The following is a 21,617-nucleotide window of genomic DNA, read 5'->3' as shown; positions in this document are numbered from 1 at the left end:
TCTTCACCATAAATAGGTGAGGGGGTTGGAGTGGGTGTATTTCAGGAAAAGGTAATGTGTTTGCTTTGCTCTTAACCTCTTCCCTCACATTAGCAGTAAGGCACACTGAATTTCATGAATTCCATACAGCAATCTTATTCCATTCAAAGGGGATCTGTACAGTTCTTTAAAGCACACTCCACCATTTTTTCCAAGTCTTTGTTCTGAATACCAAAAATTTTTCAGAGTAGTTCCACAGAAAATTTCTTTTAACACAGATAAAACAACATATGTTACTTTACTCTGAACCAGGAAACAAAAGGCTGACTTTAGCTAAAGATTTCCCAAAGCGTTTTGTCCAAGGCAGAGACCTGGTATGGAAATGCTTACCTGAACTGGCCAGGTTGCAAGCAACTAAGAAATAGGTGTTTTATAATGGAAGTCCTAAGCAGCTGGACGTTATCTTACCACCTGTCCTTTTAATGACTAGCTGTGGGAAAAGGCTAAAAAAGGAGCAATGACACCCAAAAGTCAACAGCCGAATTCCACAGAAGACAAATATTTTATTACCAAAGGAGTTATAATATCAAAGTAAGAAACTGCAAAAGTTACAAACTATAAAAATACTTCCATTTATCCAAAACTAAATATGAACACTTCATTAGTTAAATGCCAATATATTATTCTCTGAAAATATTCACACATTTTAAATCATGTTTGTCTAACATGTTAAACACGTTACATAAAATAACTGCATGTAAGGAATCACAATCCGAAGGTAAGGAATTCTAGCTCCTCCTGCACCTAACTGCAGGATAACCACATACAGAAGGCTAGTGCTGTTTCCAGTCAGCTGAACAGTCAGGCATCTCCTTTTTCACCTTCCATAGGTCTCACTGTCTTGCCTCTACTTCAGCCAGTAGAAGTGTGCTACATCTCTCAAAAATCAGTACCCTTCCTAGGTTTTTTTAAAAAAGTTAACCTCTCTGTTTTTCCAAACCGAAACTGGCTTGCAGACCCATTAGATAACCACGCTGAGAACCTCATTGCATCAGCAGAATGGACCCAAGATCAGTGGCTTGTTCGGTAGATTGTTCCCTTTGGTCCTTGATGTCTTTTATGTAGATATAAAGAAACCAGCTACTTTTCCGTACTATTTTCTTCACATGCAGCTTCAAAGATGGGTTTATAAATTGCAGTAGATATGTAAGTGTATGTTTTCATATGACAGTATTACAAAGTTACTCGTAAGATCAGAAAATTCAGAGTAGTTTCCAGAGCACAAAGGTGGGACACGGCTTGCTGTGGACCATTTTGTTTCAAATTCTGGTCTTTCATTTCCACTTCTTGGACTCCAGCAGCTTGGTTTAGCCATTTCTGTTTATTCCGTCACCAGGAACAAGGTACAGTAGCTTTCCATCAGAATTCTGGCATAAAGTTTTCATATAAGTGAGCAGAGTTACTCTAAGAATGCATATAAAATGCAAATATACTAAGTAACACCACTTTGAAGGAAAAAAAGCAGGATTCACCTGGAATCACCTGGAAAATATTTTTTCAAATTTATTCCAGCAGGATCGAAGGCTAGATATATTTTCTTTCAGTTCACAAAGTTCTTGGTTACATTTCTTTTTGGGCTGTTCACTTGTTCCTGTATCTTCTTTATTTTGTGTATTTACCTGCGTGCAAACCTGAAAAAGAACAGTTTGTGTTGCTAATTTTCAAGTGCTTATTCTTTTCAAATAGACATCTTTTAAAACAAACATTACGTCTCAATAAATAATGAAGGTACCTTACATGGTAATTAAGCCAGAAAGCTGGGTTGCTCACAGAACGTGCTGCAGTGGTACACAGCCTGCATCATGCTCAAGCTCTCGCTCCGAGCACAGCCTTGCTGCCACCCCTGCCCCCTGGGCTGAGAGAAGGTGGCTTTAACACACAGCAAATATGGGCAGCTGAAACCAGTGTGCACCAGCAGTAAAAACATGTATGGCCTCTGCCAGTGGTTTAAAATTTATCCTCCATTATTTGAAGGACTGGAAAAATAAAGCCATTGAAATAGCGAGCCAAACTTCAAAAGATGGGACTACAAGTGTGGTACCTTGAGCCTGGTGGAACGAGACAGACCCATTCCCAGGAGCTGGTAGCTGTAGCCTAGTGTTCAGCATCTTGCCCGCAGACAAGAAGACTTGTCCATATTCAGTGGCTGTTCTTGACTTTACCTAAATGACTTTAATTGGTCTTTAAATAAAACCAGCCATCCATGAGGTTAGGCAGGAGGTTCAAGGGTGACACTTTGACTTCTATGACTTCAGAGGGATAGCTTTTACGGTAAGGCAAACCTTGGAGTCACCACAGGTAGCTAAGCAAAATACAGACACAAACGTTACTTTGAAGTTCTGGTTCTGGATTCTAAGATTTTCTCAATTTCAAGGAGGAAAAGAATGAATTAAAGGCAACCTTCAATCCAACTATTTAAGGCAATCATGAAGAATTATATCCTCTGGTGCCTATGGGGAGACTTTCTGATGTTGGTCAGTATTTTTGTGTTCAATAGGTAACTGTGAGCTACACTTAAAAGAACACTCTTCCTTTGCTATGGTAGTCTGCAGATCATTGCGCTGGATTTCAGTGACAATCAAAGAGCAGATTCTGCCAATGACTTATAAATCCAAATATTTTCATATCTAACTGTTCCTGTTGAGTTTGAGATATTGTGGTGAAAATGAAGGGATTATGGAATGGGGAGAAACTCCCGCTAATTGTTCACTGAAACAAATCAAAATAAACATTAATCTCAGGGTAGAACCCAAATGAGAAGTAACAACTATGACTTTACACACTAGAGAAGTTAAAGGCCTTCTTCACAGAAGTGTGGCCTTTGTCTTTTACTGGAGAATTAACTCAGGTATTTCAGTACCAAACCAGAGTATATGTCTTCACTACAGACTTCCAGATCATCATCTGACTTAGTTTTTGCACTGGCCTTAATGCCCATTACAAGACACGCTCTACAGAGCAAAATCTGTCTTGCATGTAACACATGCATGATAGTTGTGACTTCGAGAAGTAGCTATGACAGTGTGTTGAAGAGCTCTAAGGAAGAAGTCACAGACTTCCAACAACCTGTAGGCCATCACTGCCACTCACCTTTTCTTTTTTAAGTCTTTCACATTTGCACTGTAGAAGCTGTAATGTCCCACATGAGACTAATGCTGCTTTCCATCTAAAGTCTTTGCTGATTTTTTGTTTATGAAAGAATCTGAGCATGTTGCATGCCATACTCTGTAGTGATTCTATTTCCTGGAAAGAGAGCAATAAAAATGTGTCCTGAAAAATCTGTGCCACATTCATTATGTTGGTTTGTCTTTAAAAAAAATCTACATCAGTTACCATTAGTTTCTTTTGCTTTCATAGTGCCATTCTTTTTCAGTAAAACACACGACTAATCTGACCTACCTGCCATCTCTTCAAAATATTTAAAATATCAGTTTGTAGTAGTAACAACAATAGTGTAAACATGTTAGGGAGAAATCATAGCAGTAATGAAGTCAGCTGATGCAGTTAGGGAAATGGTGAATGATTTGTGGAGTCAGTCCTTTTATCAAGTCATAATAAAATATGCAGCAAAAGCTGACAGTTGTGCTTTCTGTCATTTGAGATCTGCCCAAATTATTACTTTTAAAGCTTTCAGATCTGAAGTGACAAGCATAGCAAATATGGTTTCTGTAGAAAAATGAAAACAGATGTTGGGAAATTTTTATGTTCACTTCCATTGGCAAAATAAAATTAGTTTTCTGTTACTGTTTTGGATTAAAAATATAAAAGAAACTTTCTAGCAGAAACCCCCCCACACATTTCTTGGACATGGAATTGCTTAATATTTTAATTTTAAAAATATCAATTTGCTTGACAAATCATGTGATTCCAAATTCAAAAAAGGAACAACCCTGAAAATCATGATTTGACTATTAAAAGGTATAAGTACTTTACCACAATATGTTATTCATGGACTGGATTGTTCAAAGAACCCATCTGAGTTTGTATTCTCTAAAGTAAATTCTGAGACGTTAAATTTTACCTGAGTATCATTGCAGAAAAACACTTTGCTATTTTCATGTTTTTTATTCTTGCAGCACCTGTCACGATACTCTGCAGACATATTTACCTGTAAAATAGCATCTATGTTTAAACATGGAAGTACTTTTAATTAAGTGAGCCAAGTTTCTTACTAACAGCTGGTGATGCGCACACTAAACTGTTCTGCAGAATCTCCTCAGTGTAGCAGGGTTAGTGTACAATTCTGAGCTTTTCCTTGGCAAGCAGGCAAAGAAAACCCCAATCCAGCTACAAATTCTAAAGGTATTCACAGAATCACAGAATGGCTGAGGTGGGAGGGGACCTCTGGAGGTCATCTGGTCCAACCCCCCTGCTCAAGCAGGGCCACCTGGAGCTGGCTGCTCAGGACCATGTCCAAGTGGCTTTTGAGTATCTCCAAGGATGGAGACTCCACCTCCTCCCTGGACAACCTGTGCCAGTGCTTGGTCACCCTCACAGTGCACTAGTGCCTCTAGATGTTCAGAAGGGACCTTCTGTGTTTCAAGTGTGTGCCTGCTGCCTCTGGTCCTGTCACTGGGTGCCACTGGGAAGAGCCTGGCTCCATCCTCTTTGCTCCCTCCCTTCAGGTATTTATACACATCGATAGGATCCCCCCTGAGCCTTCTCTTCTCCAGGCTGAACAGTTCCAGCTCTCTCAGCCTTTCCGTACTGGGCAAATGCTCAAGTATCTTAATCATCTTCATGGCCCTTTGCTGGACTCTGTCCAGTAGCTCCATATTTCTCTTGTACTGGGGAGCCCAGAAATGGACACAAATCTATTCATTTTAAACTTTTAAACATTTAAAATTCGTAGTCTATTGAATTACTTAGTTCTTTGGTATTTTAAAAGATACAGGAATATTTAAATCTTACACAGTCATCAAATACAATGTTTGTCTCAATAAATACATGCCCCAGGCTTCCAGGCAGGTTGTAGCACTCACTTTGCGTATGCACTAACAGAAGATGTCCTAAGCAATATCAGTTGCTCCCTTTGCGTAACCACAATCTTTTATCAATGGGTATTTTTTTCCTTCTGCTTTCACGCTTGTCATCGAGATGACAACTGAACCCAACTCAACAACATTCCTTGACTTTCTTCTTCAGCCTGTATCCAGACAACCTAATATAACCAGAAGGGCTTTTAAAAAGGCAGCTCCAGACAATATTGTATTAGATGTCCTCACTTAGGCATGCATATGAATGTCGCAACGGAGGGAAGACACAGTCACTCAATATGAGTGATCAGCAGACTTCCCTCCGTCGCGACATATGAATACATTAGACAACTTAATTGTGTAACATGCCTGTATTTCAAATTTCGACAATATGAACAGAACCTCATCCAAGAAGTGTTTTCAAAACCAAGAGTTTAAGGGAGTCAAATATTCACTGACAAACACCCCCCACCCCCACCCGAATATTTGGAAGATAATGCACAACTCTGCTTGTACCACAACAGAAAGAAGTTCTGCTGCAGTCATACAGCACTAAGATTTATAAATAAATAAATGAATAAATAAATAAATACCCTAAAACCTATATCTCTGTGGCTTCATTTGCTAACTGCTAAGCATTCACCTGTTCTCACTGGCTTCCTCAAATCATCTTTAGTATAACATACAGTAAACATTTCTGAAGGCAGTTTTATTTGCTGTGATGAAAGCAACATAAAGGAAATCCTGGCCCCAGAAAAGTCAGGGAAAATCAAATTACTTAAAGAGATCTAGTATATAACCCACTAGTCATCTTCATAACTGCTTTCAAACATCAGGCTGAGGGACTCAAAGTTATTTACTTTGGCTCTGCAAATGCAGGAAGGTGCCTAGTAGGCAGTTGCTATCACTTGAACGGCACTGTCTATAGTATTTGCTGTGAAGTTACAGTGTATGTAAGACTATACACTTGATTTTACATAGAAAGCAAATGAGTCTCTCTTAAACTGGGAAAAATGAAGACAGGAAAATGAAGAAACTTGCACAAGCAGTGGTTTGTGCATGCTTATTCTGGGAAGCAAAAGCTTCAGAGTCATTACATTCCTGTTACTTTTCACAGACAATAACTCACTAAGGTTTTGTTTATTTATTTATTTATTTCATTGGGTAGCAGTTTTAGTTCTCATACAGTCTCCTAAAAAAATCATATCTCCTAAAACCCCAATATTTATTACGATAAAAATGACAAAGACTTAGAAAATATGCCTGGAAGAATGGCTTTGCTCCATTCAAATACTTTATGGCACCCTGGGGTGCAGCTGGGAAGTGGCAAGGCATCTCTGGCCCAGAACACCCCTCTAGCACCCCAACCCTGCAGCTCAAGGAGAGCTGGGATGCACCTCATGGCTCTCCAGAACCAGAAGACAGCAAGATCTGCCTCCCAGAGGCTGTTACTCCTGTCGTATTGTTTAGTCTTGTAGGTCAGCTGTCCTACAACTGCTCACTGAGAGGGTTTGTTTTTGTTCTCTGAGAAACACTTGTCTTTGTCAGAAATAACACGACAAACTAAAGGGGCTACTTATCTGTTTTAATGGCCATGGATATTCTCCCCAACTTTGGTGCCTTGTTTAGGATATAGTCATTTATCTGTGGAGATGTACCTTTCTCTCTTCATAATCTCGACAAACAAAGCATGATTGGAATGCTTTTCAAAATTAAATGATTGCTCCCTGACCCTAAAGGTATTTTGTTTCCAGTTGAGGGCTGATGTGTCTTGATAGGGAAAGGCTGGAAACCACTGGCCTAATGCTCTGAAGAATGGTGGTGGATTGTAGGTGTGAAGAAATACAATGTCTCCTGATTTCACCTTTGGAAAAGCACTATATATCATTTGTATTTCATGCACATAAATCTTGATTTAAGACTGCAACACAAGGGTGAATGCTCGTTTAGTGACAAACTATCAGAAAAATCCCATTTTCATAGAAATGCCTTGCTAATCCAACTACAGAGAGTGCTTTCTCCCATGAAAGTGTTCTTGAGAGATGAATTTGATTGTTAATAATTCATGATGAAGAGGTGGAAGGTAGGTTTTGAGCATGGATCGGTAAAATGTTATACTGTTTTGCAAAACTGTAATAAATCTGGCTGATAAAGCCATAATGGCAGAGATTTACGACTGAGAAAGTTCAGGTTTTCTCTGCTGCCATCTAGAAAAGTTGATTCTTTGTTGACTAAACAAGATATATTAACAAGTAGAAGACAAAGAAACTTTTTCTGTTGTATGAATTTTGTGGCCTCTGCATTTGTATTCAATGGACAACATAAAAACTTCAGTCAAGAAGTCTACAATTAGTAGAATAAATTACAGATTGTTTAATGCTTTCTTCTCTTAATAAGAAGATACAAACAGAAGTAGTCATGAAATTACTTCAAGAAAAGAGTACTTTTTAATGTAATATATTATACTATTTAGGGCCAAATGGTACATGTATCTAACTACATGGTGCACAGGTACAAATACCTGCATCACAGTATTTGTACATGCAAATAGGCAGCATCCACAGATTTCAGAGATTTTAAAGAGACTGAATTGTTGCACATACTCAAATAAATCCACCATTACAGGATAATGTGTGATTTTAAATTGGTCTTTTATCGTATGTTAACATTAGAGCTTTTTTTAATTATTATTTTCTATAATCTAAAAATAACCATTATTTTTTGAAAGCCCAAGAGCTATTACCTACCAGCTCATTGATGTCATGGCTTAGTATATTCTCATACTTCGCACGGATTCCATTTTTATTTCCCATTGCACAACTAGATGAATTCACTGGAGATAGAACAAGGAGCAGTGGCAGAACCCAGAAGATAGATCTAAAAACAGCTGGATTACAACAAAAGCAGTTAAGTACATATTAAATGCCATAGACTGTATGCTGTATTAACAAATATATTCTTTAATCTGTTAAAATAGTTTAAAAGGGACCTTTGTACAACCAAATGACTTGTACCTTGAGGGAAGGATTCAGCTCCAGGTTAAGACACTACTTGGGTGTCTAAACTCCCTCATATTCGAGGGTGGTTTAGCCAGCGTGTTAAGAGCCTACAGCTATTGAGCTGACCAGCTACTTGGTGTCTTCTTGGGCTGAATTAATCTCTAGGTTTCACTGCAAGCGTTGACAAGGTCTCTCCATTGACCATAACTGGACCGTAACCACCTAGTATGTATGTAGGCAAGCGTGCATCTTAGTCAAATAGGTGTAGACATTCCTGTGTCTTAATCTGCAGCTGAATCTCACTGTAATTGTCCATTTTTCATATGGTAAATTCTACAAATGCCTGTGAATGTGTCCTTACATCAAAAGTGTGTTTATACACATTTTGGGGCTGACCAAATGTACAAATACCTATTAGCAGCCATAACATGGGATAAGGCAGCAACACCACCTTCTCTGCATACTCTGGCCTACAGCTAGACTGGCGAGGATAATACTTAAATGTATTTAAGTATTTGGAAAATTATTTGGAAAAAAAACCTTAGAAATTTAGGTTGGAGAATTAGCAAAGATCACAGCAGGTTCCTGCACTAGTTATGAGCTGTTTCTACCCATCTCTGCTACTCAGTAAGAACAACAGACGCATACAGAGTAACTGTGGGGTCTCTGCCAGGAGAGGCAGAAGGGATGCCCTAACCCTAACTCCTATTTTCCTTCCTCTGGTGAAGATGGGAGCATTGGGTACTGCCAGTCCAGCGCTCAGAGATGGGCATCTCTGACTTGGGCATCACTAGTTAATCCCAGCCTCAGAGAGAGCTATTGAGTAACTAAAAAGAAAGCAATGAAACTTGACCATAATCTATACTGAGCCACCTAAGCTCTGTGATACAAGAATCACAGTCACACCACACCATGTGCTCATCTGCCAGAGAAACACGGTCCCTCACAGCCCATCCCAGCCGACTCCCAGTGCACGCTGCTGCTTCAAAGCAGAATGCATACCACTTTCCCAGACAACCAAAGCCTTTCTTTCCTGATAGATTACTTGTGAACATGCTGTGATGTACACCTCTGTCCTAGAAGCAGGACTGGAAATTTTTTACCTGTACAAGCTGAATTCCAAAATTCGGATGGCAAGCTGCCTGCCAAATTTTAATGGGAAATTTGATGGCCTGAAAACCAGATTTTCTAACCTTTTCATATACTGATCAACCAAAGCCTATTAGTATCTCAAAACATCTAGCCTGGAGAGCTAAATGGATGCTAAATGGATCCTACATGTAGTAAATATGAAAACCAGGTAAGGTCTATCTATTACGATCTTCAAGCTCCAAGTGTAAACCTGACTTCCACAGAAAAACCCTGTGAATATCTGTGCCAAGCACATTATCAGTCGTAGGGCTGAGATTTAATATTTTAAAAGAAGTTTACAAAAGAATGCAAGAACTCAACTACAGGACAACATTTTCCCAATATACCATTGCACCCCTTGATTCCAGTGCAAAAAACCCCACAACTGCAATGCTTGTTTCCAAACAACAGTGATACGAGCAGCTGGAATATGCTGCTTCAAAAACATGCTTCAAGAGATACAAATAACTGTCTTCTAAATTAAAATTAATGTAACAGACTCCATCACTTAAAATTTGGTTTGTCCAACAGCAAGTGGAGGATAATAGGCGAGAACCGCAAAGTCACTTCTATTTATTTTCACTTTCTCTGTATTGTACAGATTTTTAATCTTTTTTAAATTAGGAAATTGCAGAATCACAGCAGATAATTCTGAAAGAGATGCTGCACACTCGTGAAGTCTTTCATGAGTGGATTGCGTTGCAGCATCACAATGAAACATGTTCAGACGTTCTTAATGAGTTCTCTGGAACCCATCAGAGGAGTGTCATGAAACGTTCCAGGAACTTTAGGCTGAAAATTGGAAGGAATTTCCTTAAAGTTAGGCTGCTTCAAAAGAAGCAAAACAGATAACGCTCCACAGTGCTCCAGCAGTTCGAAAGAAAGAGAGCATCTATTACTGGTAATACCCCATCCCTCGGAAAACTCCCCAAACCTTGGAAGTCGTATCTGGAAAGCCCAAAAAAATTCTCCCAGGAAAGTCAGGAAGAGTTGGTATTCCAGTATTTCCAAATATATATTAAAAAAAACCTCTTCTTTTTTCAATTAAAAAATCCCCTCCCAAGCATGCAGCCGGGAAGCGGCAGCTCCAGGCGCGCCCGTGCCGAGGCGCGGCCCCCGCCGGCCCCCGCCAACCGCCCGCACCGCCGCGAGCAGCACGCGCGCTCCGCTCCGCTCCGCAGCCCCGAGCGGAGCGCCGGTAACGGCCAGCCCGCCCGGCCCTGCCGCGCTGAGCCCCTGCGAGGGGGCGGGCGGGTGGAGGCGGCTCCGCGGGCCACCGCCGCCGCCCGCCGGGCGAGGGGACGCGGCTCGGCCGCGCCGGGGCCAGGCCCCCTGCGCTGCGCGGCACCTGCTCCGGCGGCGCCCGGGGGCGGCAGGTGCCCGCGGAGCAGCGCGGAGCGGCGCGGGGCGATGCCGGGCGCTGCGCCCCCGCCCCGCACCCTCCTGCTGCCTGCCCCGCTCCCGCGCCCCGCTTCCCGGCAGCGGGCGGGATGGGAACCGGCCGCTTTTACTTTCATTCTAGCTGGGAAAGGAAAGAAAAAACAAACCTGGGAATTTCCCCGGCCGTCACCGCGGGTTTAAAAGGGCGCCGGGCGGCACCGCGCTGCCACAGCCGGCGAGGCAGCGGGGCCGGCGGCGCGGAGACAGCGGAGCGGGTGAGGAGCCGGCGCGGCCGGGGCGCGGAGCGGCGCGGAGCCAGCACAGCTCGGCGCGGGCGGGCGCAGGTGGAGCGGGGCGCCCCGAGCGGCTCTGCCCGCCGGCGCCTGCAGAGCGGCGCGGCCCGGCGGGGTGCGGTGCGGTGCGGTGCGCGCTCCTTACCATGGAACATGGTCCGCGGGTTGGGCGGCAGGGCGCTGCGCCGGCGGCTCCGCGGTCATGGTGGCGGCGCCGCCTGGCCCATGGTGCCTGCAGCCCGCGGAGCGCCGCGCTGCGGGGCCGGAGGGGCCGCGGGGGCCAGCCGGGGCTCAGCACCCCCCCGCCGCCCGCCTGCCGCGGCGGGGCACGGCGCTGTCAGAGGCGGCTGCGGGACGGCCGGGCTGTGCTTTTCCCATGGGGCTTCCGCCGGCGGCAGGTACTTTCACTTTCTGCTCCGCCAGCGGCCGCGGTGCTCCCGACCGCGGCGGCGGGCTCAGCGCGGCGAGGCGGGCGCGGACGGCTGGCCGGCCGCCAGGGGAGGAGGCATCCCGCTCCGCCACGGGGGAGGTCGGCAGCCGTCCCGGACCGGGGGGGAACCGGCAGCGGGCAGGGGCCGGGGCCCGGGGCGCGCCCGGAGGAGGGCGGCAGCGGCGGCGGGCGCCGCCGGGATCCCCGCGGGCGGGCGGGCGGCGCGGCAGTGGCGGGGCCGTGCCGTGCCGGCGGCGTTACATAGAGCCCCGGCTACACGCCCAGTGCCGTGTGCGCGGCCGGGGAGGAAGGATGGACCTTGGCAGTGCGCGTGGAAAGAGCCGCTCATCCGCGGGAAGAAATCCTAAAACAAAACAAAACAAAAACCCCCAAACAAAACCAAAAAAAAGAAAAGAAAGAAAAGCGGGGGGGTGGATGAAAAAAGAAACCAACCGTGCTCTGGAGTCTTTTTCTTGGGAGGAGAAACTGGGCTTCTGAGCTGCTCTGCAGAAGCCTGCGCCCCGCTCCGCTGTCCCTGGGGGGAGGAGGGGGGACGGGGGGACCTCCCGGAGGGCCCCGTCCCGGACCGGGGGTTACCCGGGCTGCTGGCACGCGGCGGACTTCGCCCCCCCCCTCCCCCCGCCATTAGCTCGTCTGCAGAAATCCCTGAGGATTAACAAAAGACAGTGAGTGAATGCACCAGGAGGTGTTTTTAAGTGTAGAAGAAGCTCAAGTTCTAAAAGACAGAGCTGTAGCCAGCTGTGGTTTCCTGGGTAAATTCAGAGTGACAAAACCCGGTGCTTTGGTGTAGGTGAAAAGGCTTGGAATAAAGTAGGGTATGAAAAGTATGTGTAGCATCCCCTTCACATCTCCTGCCCAGTGTACTTTCTTGAGTTTTGAGTTCTATGTCACTTTTTCTGCTCTGCTTGAGCTCGAGTCTGACCTGATTCCATAACCCCTCTCCCTTCTCAGGAGGGCGCTGACCTAAGGGGATAGATGTGAGTATCAAGGAGCAAGTACATGGAGTCAGTTGAAGTGTAGACTGCTCAGGATGGTTTTCTCCTGTTTTCTGGTATTGCAGTTATGTCACTTCATTCACATACGAGGAGGTATCAGCCCTGTTTACTTGCCCGTGGACTACACTCTGCTTTTGACTTCTCATGAGTTTTTCTTTGGAAAAAAGTTTAAGCAATCCTTCAGAAGTGTTCTGACAAGATTCAAGAGTGAGGGTGTTTTCCACCCTCTCAAGATTGACTTTAGTAACCGTTTAATGTCACTACTGGACTATTTGGGCAAGGGACAGTGATTGATATCAACAGAGCTCCACACAAAGGCCAAGTGCCGGTGCTTGCTTTTTCCCCTAATGTGTGCCAGGCTGGATGTGACGGCTGGCTCGGACCTTGAATTTGGTCAAGGATTTTGCCTCACTAATAGCTACATGATCTAGTTCTTAGATGTGTCTTACACCGTCACTCTTTTTTTCTTTTATTGTCTTCTTTTCCCTTCTCTGCCAAATGCTGTCTGAAAACATCCCCCCGTGCACATTTGAATTTGCTGCTGTGTGCAGGTCAGAGAATGCCACAGCGCTCTTCTTTTTGGGGGGAACAGTACCTGATGAAATGCAAGCAAATTTATGACTAACTGTTTCTAGGGTCTGGCACTTACAGACTGGTCTCACAGGTCTTGAAAAAACTGCACTATAAAGCTCCCGTCCTGCAAAACCATATCCACAAGATCAACTTCCCTTCTAAGCAAGTAGTTCTTCCGGTTTCTTATGATAGTACATGCGTACTCACAAAATGAGATATTCTATGTAGATGCTAGTAAATTGTCAAGGTGTAAAATATATATAAAAAAATCTTTAGCTCCTTTGGTTATGCTAGTTTTTTGGCTGAAACATCAGAAAGACTGATAATTGCCTCAATTTAGATTTTATAAAAATAGTGTGATTGATGGGAAGTCGGTGTAGTAGCTTTACGCGTTAATGGAAACATGACTCTGAAAGGTTATGCTAGAGTGTTAACAGCAGTTAATAGGAAAAGTACTCTTTTCTTGGGAAGCGGCAGGGTCTTGTCTGCTGGTTTTTAAGAAGATGAGCTGTCTGTCCATTGAATGTATATGGAATTTTTTCTTTAGTCAAAGTGACAAATAGATGGTGTGACCTGATCCTGTATTTAGATCCCAATTGATCCCTGTTATGTGACCTAGCCCTGGACTGTGACACTTACAGTTCAGATATTATTTGACATATTTGTATTAAGCTTTGACTGTAACATGTATGTGCTTTATAAAATAACTTGAACTTTACATGCATTTTGTTGTCAAAGCACTCCTTTTAGTGATTTAGCAATGATTCTTTTCTGAAAAGATTACTTGCAGAAAGGTCAAACACAAGTCTTCAGAAGACTATGTTCAGCAGATGGAATTGTCTATTCTTTAAAGAAAGAACAGACACTGACCAGTTGAAATACTAAAAGAAAAAACTTGGGACTGTTTATATGAGTATTATCTTAACAGCCCATTTTAATCAAGAACTTGTGAAAGGAGTCTTGACGGTGTAAAAGTTTATCCCATCTGAGACTTACCTAGTCTAAATGATTGATACCAGTTTGCCCGTTTTGTGAAATGCCGTTGGTGCCGTAGAGAGCTCTCCCTTGGGAGCTGAATTAAGCTGCAGCTTAAAACCTTTGGGGGAGAAAATAAAACTGAAATATTTCTGTAGGAACTTCCCAGGCATTAGGTGTCCTGCAACTCTTTAGTAACTCAACAATTTATAGGGGTGTTTTAATAAGAGATATATTAACTTTGCTATGTAAATAGTTTTACTTAGTAAAACTACAAATAAGCAGCTTCTGAAAAGGATGCAGTCTAATGCAGGGCATTAGTGAAAATATGTGCAGTTCTGTCTTTCACACTGCTTTCAGAAATGACTCTTAAAACCAGAAATGAATGTACAGCAAATTGCATAGATAACAACTGAAAGGCACTAGTAATTTTATCGGTTCATAGCTGAACATATTCCTTGATTCTGTTCAGTATAGTTTCTCTAATAAAGATTCAGTTGTCTCCTGACCTGGTCAAATTTACGCTTAGAAAAGCAGCTATTACGGCATTACATATTAACCACCACTGCAATACCAATATTCCTGGGTAGCTACATAATTGGAAAGCACATGATTTCTTGTTAAGAATCAGTTCTCGAAGCACTAAGTACTTCTGGGAAAGTTGTCTTTCTGCAGCTGTTGCTTGTCAGCTTGAAAAGATCTTTTGCTCATTACTTTAGATTTGACTTTAGGCTGCTTGCAGACTTACAGTATAGTTAGTGAATGATTGTATTACTGGATACAATTAGTTGCAAAGTTATACATTTTAATTTTTATTTTGGAGTAAAACATATGTGCTGCAGTCGTCACAAACAGGTGGAACTCTGGAAAGCGTGGCCGCTGTTACTGATGTGCTTATTTTTAAGAAGAAATGTGCTTGGTACTTAAATTATTTGCATTTAACTATGGGAGATGGGGAGAAGAAGAGACAGATTCCCTCCTATCCCATCCTCCCTCCAAAAAAAATCCAAACCACAAGAGGATCCCTACTTAACTGGGATTCAGAGTTTACTGTGCACCCAAAACTCCCATAGATACTCCGGTCTGGGAAGTTCTAATCTTCTGTCATATTTAAGCAAGACCGCGGGACCTAATTTTGTCATTGCACCAGGACACCTATTGTGCTGAATTACCGTTGCTGCTTTTTCTGCACAAATGGTTTGTCCTGTCATTGGGGTATGTGCTGAAATGTCAGTATGAACTGACACATGGTTTTTAACACAGAATTGTATCTCAGTTCACTCAGATGTAATGTACATATCTTTTTTTTGTTTGGGGTTTTTTTGGGGTTTTTTTTGGTGAGAATTCAAGGTAATTTTGCCAGTAGAGGTTAGGAAAGAAAAAAAAAAAAAAAAGTATTTCTGGAAAACTATTAAGAATTGTGGCAGTGTGTGAAGCTCACAGGAAAATTTTGTTATCAAGCTGTGGAAAAGCTTATTCCTTCAATAGAAAGTGGTAATTATTCTATCTTCCTGTCCTGCAGTACAGGAAGATGCCAATAAAGATTTTATCAAGAGCAACATGCCAAATAAAGAGATTTTGATAAATCACCGCTGGGAAGGGGGAGTTTCCTAAGAGCAGCACTACCAGTGTTGAGGAGGTGGTGTGGTGTAAAGCAGTAGCGGTGGGAACCTGCCTCCTCGCTCCTGGCTGCCAGGGGCACTGCCCATGTCCCCAGACACGGGTCCCCCCCAGAGCCCGGTGCCTAGGTTGGTCTTTGCCTGTGCGGGTCAGGCAGCATGGGGAGGCTTCTGCCCTGCTGGGCTTCCAGCCTGCGAGCCAGCACACTCAGCCTGAGGAGCAATAAACAGCCCTTGCCACCACCATCGGGGTTCCCACTGCCCCTCCTGTTAAAGGTCTCTTGTATTGTAGTTGAAGTTTGATTTCAGGTGGGAAGGGGGCTGCTAGCTGAGTTCACTGAGGAGCAGGCTTGCTTTCAGAAGCATGCTCTCAAACATCTCTCTTTAAATGAAGCAGAGCAGCCTTTCTCCCGCAGCCCCACTCCCCACTCCCCAGGTGGTGGGACGGCTGCAGGTGGGCACTGGGCACGGAGTGCGGGACGCAGCCCCCTGCTCCCGGCGGTGCTGCGGGTGAGGTGTGGGGTTTCCGGTGGGCACAAGGACCGGGTCTGGTCTCCATTTGTTGGCACCCAGGCTGTGCCCACCAGCCAGCCTTTACCGTGCCCGTGGGTCACATCGGCTGCCGTACATCAGCTCCGTGGCAATGAGGCGCTGGCGTGGGGCTGTCCTCTTCACTGAGTGGAGGGTTTGAGCCCATTGTCGTCTGCTTTGGTGCCTTGGGTGAAGCTCTTGAACGTTTCAGCCAGGACAAATACTGAAAATCCTGCTTCTGCTTTAGTGAGCCACAGAGGGAAGAAGGTTGTGTGTGTGTGTGTGTGGAGTTGTTCTGTCAGTGCATTTTGTCTTACTTTTCCTATTTTAAAAAGTGCAGCTTCAGGGCTGGGGGAGGTTTAGTAGCAGCAATGGTCTTTGAAGATACTCACCCATACTGAAATTATGAAAATTTCATTGCGTTTCAGGGTCTTGGATGTACATTTAGTTTTGGTGTTGTGCTGTTAAGAGTGTTTTTCCCAAAACCATAATCAATTATGTTTTATAATTTGTGTGAAATTCTGTGTCTTTTAGTGATGGCCTTTTTTTTTTACAATGTCACTTATGCAAGTACGAAAAGGCATTCATTGAACTTTTCTTTTTAATTTTCTCCTCGCCTCTCCTTTATTGCACATTATTTGAGAAAATTTGATTGGCAACACCCATGGCAAACTGTCCCTGAAATACTACTCCATTTCTTTCTTTCTTTCCTCTTTGTTTTTGGTTTTTGTTTGGTTGGTTGTTTGGTTGTTGTTTTGTTTTTGTTAAAGAGAACTGGGAGGCTTCCTCCTGGTTTTAAAAGCAGGCAGATAGTCACTCTGGAAAGTGACAGCAACCTCGGTAGAACCACTGTGTCAGGGAGTAAAATTAAATATCTGCAATTGCGTAAAACCAGAGTCTACCCAAGGAATAAGTTTCAGGTCTTAAATCTTGGAAATATAATGCAAGGTGCTAATAGTTATTTTACTTTGCTTTGGATGTATATTTATAAATGTATGTCTCCCATCACAATGATTCTGCTGAAGGGTTTAGGTGTGTTACTAAATTCATTGAAAGACATTTTTTTATCAGAAAGATTTTTTAAATTGTTATTTTTTATTTTAATTTATTTTTAAATTTATTTTACTTTTATTTATTTTAGAAAAGGATATTCTGTGTCTTTCATACATAACAAAAAGATGACTAATTTCTCAAAGTGTGAAGACAAACTTAATTGTGGTAACTTCTGTGAACTTCAAGGTTTTTTTCTTTTGCTAACCATGCCTTCCCAGTCTTGAAAACTTTTACTTGATTTGTTTAGTGCACCAATGTGTTTAAATCCGTGCACTTAAAAAATGTTACAAAGCGCACTCTTTAGTACCCAGGAGTTGCATTTATACCAAGGAGATGCATTCATTGCATTGTAGTTAACTATCTTGAAGATTAAGACTGTTCTTAAAAATTATTTTTTTAAAAAATCAATTGATACAAAGCAGTTGTTTAAAACAGAGATCACTTATTGTAAATGTGGAGTTTGTAGGTCTAATCCTGCAAGCACGTGCCTGCTTAGCGCTATGTCTAACTTACAGGCTTACTTTTAAGCAAAAGACTAGTTTGCAGATTTGAAGAAAATAGTTTCAGATTTGCTGAAAATAGAGTATCTCCACTTTGAAGCTTTAAGTAATTTCTAACATTTATTTTAGTCTGGAGTTAACCTAAAATAATTCCAAACACATCTCTGTCTTTGCAGATCCCCATCACATATGTGCCTTTCTCCCTTGTTTGCAGTGAGTGTAAGGTCCATGCATTAGAGAGGCAGGGGGCAGTTAAGAAGGAAGCAAAATTACAATATGCTGTGCTAATGCAATTTACCCAGTAAACATCATTTGGCAAATCAAAACAGCTGGTGCATGCTGAGACTTGAATTCGTTTTTTTACAGGGAAAGTACACTTCAATATTATACAAAGACCTAGCAAATGTGTTTCATAAGAACAGTGTGCAGGTACTGAGTCTTTTGTTTTATCATAACTGTTTTAAAGGGCTGACTTTGAAGCAGTGGATGGATACGTGTGTGCTTGTTCTGTGGTGTTTGAGCCTTTCAGTGTCTTTGATTTATGTTCTCTCCTTCGACAGAAGCTATCTAAGACAGCAAGTGACCTGAAATGAAAATGTGTGAAGAGCTAGAAGTTGTTCTAACCTACAAAAGTGGATCAAATAACAATGTAAACTTTAAAACTAAAAAGAATATATGAGTGGTCAGTAATAGCTTTTTCTATTGTTTTAAATTACATTCAGAAATTGTTCTCAAAATATTCAAGTCACATATTTCAAAATAGTGGTGAAGGACCAAAGCTAAACATCTTTGTCCTGACTCTTTGCCCTGCACCACAATTACTACTGTCTAATTAATCAGTCTTTAATAAGCTGTTGTGATTTCAGAAACGTATACTAGATTGCTCTACTTTGCATTGAAAATGTAAGTCTCTTTCAAGGTAGATTCCTATAAAAAAAAAAAGCATTTAATTTTGAAGGAACAATAGCAATAGCAGATGCAGCTAATGAAGGTTAGTAATTCAATAGTAAAGATTTCCTGACTCAGCAGTTTTTAGCCCCTTCCTCTCCAGAAGTATTGGAGAAATATGATGTACATCTCTTATTTTTTATCCTTGGATTATTTGTTTGATTTCTGGGCCATACCATTTTGAAAGGAAAAATATATTGCTAGTAATTCACAGGCTGTTTCACAGGCAGAGTTCCATTTTGCCACCTATTTGATGCGTTTTTATATGGGCACTGAGAAGCTGTGGCATTTTCAGTGGGTGTCACACCCAGCGTTGTCTCTTATCTTGCCTAACCCAGATGATACAATTTAGTGGCTTTTTTCTGTGTATGGTTAAGATTAGGGCATGGCTGTGGGCAAGGCAGCTGGTTAGACTGTGACTGGGACATTTAAGGAGGTTAATGGAGGTTGTAGTGGAGGGACATGGGCCCCTTCGGGAGTGTTAGTCCATTACTGGGAACCTGGACCCCTAAGTATGGAGTGGTTTTATAAGGTGGTAGATTTGCCATATCTTCTTCCATGGAAGCAGAGTCTTGCAGATGTCATGGCATCATATATGTTGTCTTCAGTTGCTTCTGAGGAACACCCTGGAAAGAGATCCCTGTGCCATAATGTCTGCACATTTCTGTTATGATCCCTTAAGGCATTCCTGATACTGCTGGTACACCCACAGTTGGGGTACTCCTGGGTAAAACACCAGTCTCAAATCTGTGGCATCCTTCTTGCACTTCTCCTGCCCCAACTCAATATTCCCTGTCCCCTCCTCTGATCCTAAGAGTCTTGTTTGAATGCAAACATTATCCAGTGGTGCTCATAACACAGCTTGTGAACCTAGGGAAAAGGTCTTCCCCAGTGCTTGCCGGTGCATATACTAGTAGGTCAAAACCTGAACCATCGGCTTCCATGGGTCTGGAGTGAGACACTCAGGAGCTGTACGAACAGCTTCCTCTAGCCGCAGATTGTGGGGCACAAGCTAAAACTGCTGTCCTGTCCATTTCCCTGGCATGTAAACCTCTCATCCTCGCTGGGAACAGCTTTTAGGCTATAATCAGAACTCCTCACTACTCTTAGTTTGGCAAGCAGAAGACATGGGAACTTTCTGGGATTGTGTGTTTCTAGGAAAAGAGGTTCTAGGGAAGTGAGTCTCTAGGGGACAAGATACAAAGCAGGTACCAAATGTTCTAATTCTGGTAAAAGGAAAAAAGCCACAACCTTTACTATTGTATAAACGAAGACACCTTGGCCCTTAGCACTTGGATAAGGTGAGCGGAGAACGTACCCATACAGAGTAGGACTCACGGTCTCAGTGTGGTACGGAGAACTCCGCTGGCCCCACAGCAGCCGGTGACCATGAGCCCCCTGGCAGCAGCAGCCCCTCCTGCTGCCTCACCATAATTGAGTAAAACAGCAGAAACAAAATGTGTGCTACATGTGCAAGCTGCAAAATTGTTAAAAGGCCAAGTCTGTCTCACAAGCAGTATTTTAGCTGATACAGCAGTACATATGTGACTGCAAACGTAACATTATAAAAACTGAAATACCAGGAGAGTTTTCCCTTGAAACTGGATTACTTAAAAGAATGATGTGAAGATATAATGGTGCATGACCACGGCTGTCATCTCCACCAGTTAGACTCCATCGCCCAGGGATTGATCTCTCTTGGGCTAGGTTGTCAACACGCTTCAGCATGTGGATATTAGTGTGCGTACAGGTTACCAGCAGTTGTCCAGTGTATGGAAAATGCCAGCAATTACCAGCTTTTCCACTTTTTCTCCTTGAAGGATTGTCATCCTCTTCCTATTCTGTCCTTCCTGTTCACATTGGTTGGAGTCCACGCGAGGATCAAGGCTGTGTTCCCCATGTAACAAGTGTCCTGTGTTCATCTAGAAGCCACCTGATGAAGGATCCTACAATAACCTTTAACCAGGTGCTGGCATCAGGCTTAAGCTCCTGGAAATCTGCCTCTCATTGACTCTGTCAAAAGATACCCTCTTAGCTATTGCCCTGCAAAGAAGCCCTCCCCTATCAGTAACTTTAGGTAGGCAAATTACCTTAGGATCCCACCAAGGAAACTTAAGCCTACAGTGACCTTTCAAACTTATCTAATTCCAAAATGGAGATCTACCAAAGCAGTCAAGAAATTGCTGTGGCCAGGCCAATACAGGGCAGTCCCACTAGGGAGGGGGAACAGGAGGACATCCTCCTGCTCCCTGCCCAGGAGGTGTTTCCAACATGAGCTTCAGAATGTGATCAAGGCATTTTCCCTGAGACACATCTGTAGAAAATCAAATGGGATGCCTGCTTCCATCCCTTGGCTCTCTGAATTCAGTGGGGTACCTACCTCCCAGGCCCTTCTGGTGCCAATTAAGTCTGGTTTTCCCCCTTTTCTAGAAGCATTTCAAAAAGCTTCCAGGTCCAGGGAAGTAAAAAGTGCTCAGGATTGTCAAGGTTGAAGTCAGTGTCGCAAGCCCTGGAGCACAGCTTGGACGAGTGCCTTAGGAAGAACCAGGGGGAGTATGCAAAGGCAGGAAAGGGCCAGACCAGCTGGTAAACAAACTTATTAATTACTCAGGGATTCCTTCCCTCCCTTTCCAGCCCTGCACCCAGGGTGTGCACCAGGGATGCACGCCCTGGTATACCAGCCTGAGAGCGCCGAGAAGGAGCAGGCTCCACACGAATGCTAAGGTGGTGGGTCTTCACAGGGAGCTGGGGTGTGACAACCTTCCCTTCCCAGGTTGTCTGCATGGTCTATGGGCACAGGGGAGTAGAAGGCTGCAGCATTTTGCTCTTCCCTCTAGAAACACGTTGTAAGAATACTTTGTGGTTATCTTGGCCCACCACAGATAGGAACTGAAGATCCTCAATATGGCAGACTGGTATTTCTTTTAAAATAGTGTTTAAAAAAAACCCCAAATAACACAAAGGTGAAGTGGGTGTGCCATTCCCTGTGCCATGCTAATTATCAAAATTCTGGAGATTGTCTTTAAATAAACTCAAGGACTAGCCCTTTTCTTTTTCCCTATCAGCTCTCCTAGCTGTCCCAAGGAAGCCTGCCAGAATGAAACCAGCCTGGTGATAAACTTCTGCAGAGGTAGCCTGACACACAGGTGTGAGC

General features: G+C 43.3%; 1 protein-coding gene and 1 long non-coding RNA gene across 3 annotated transcripts in view; one reads left to right on the top strand and one right to left on the bottom strand.

Annotated features, from left to right (window-relative positions):
• Window positions 1–517: 517 nt before the first annotated feature.
• On the bottom strand, window positions 518–11,460 carry IL7 (interleukin 7). The gene is made up of 5 exons (XM_055799368.1): window positions 10,964–11,460; window positions 7,763–7,902; window positions 4,061–4,147; window positions 3,130–3,282; window positions 518–1,670 (listed from the first exon to the last, which is right to left on the bottom strand). The coding sequence occupies exons 1-5, from the start codon at window positions 10,971–10,973 to the stop codon at window positions 1,518–1,520; spliced, it is 543 nt and encodes a 180-aa protein (XP_055655343.1). The 5' UTR covers window positions 10,974–11,460; the 3' UTR covers window positions 518–1,517.
• The window catches only part of LOC129784068 (uncharacterized), a 23,454-nt gene continuing 9,745 nt past the window's right edge, over window positions 7,909–21,617 (top strand). Inside the window, exon 1 of one of the 2 annotated variants that reach the window (XR_008746424.1) lies at window positions 7,909–10,800. This is a non-coding gene — a long non-coding RNA (uncharacterized LOC129784068). Of the gene's footprint in view, window positions 10,801–11,869; window positions 21,610–21,617 lie in introns of those variants that run through there. The other variant, XR_008746425.1, reaches the window with a different exon arrangement.

The sequence above is a fragment of the Falco peregrinus genome, chromosome 3, assembly GCF_023634155.1.
Source record: "Falco peregrinus isolate bFalPer1 chromosome 3, bFalPer1.pri, whole genome shotgun sequence".
Lineage (NCBI taxonomy): Eukaryota > Metazoa > Chordata > Aves > Falconiformes > Falconidae > Falco > Falco peregrinus.
The sequence above is the reverse complement of the archived record's forward strand: the minus strand, read 5'-3'. Positions and strand labels throughout refer to the sequence as shown.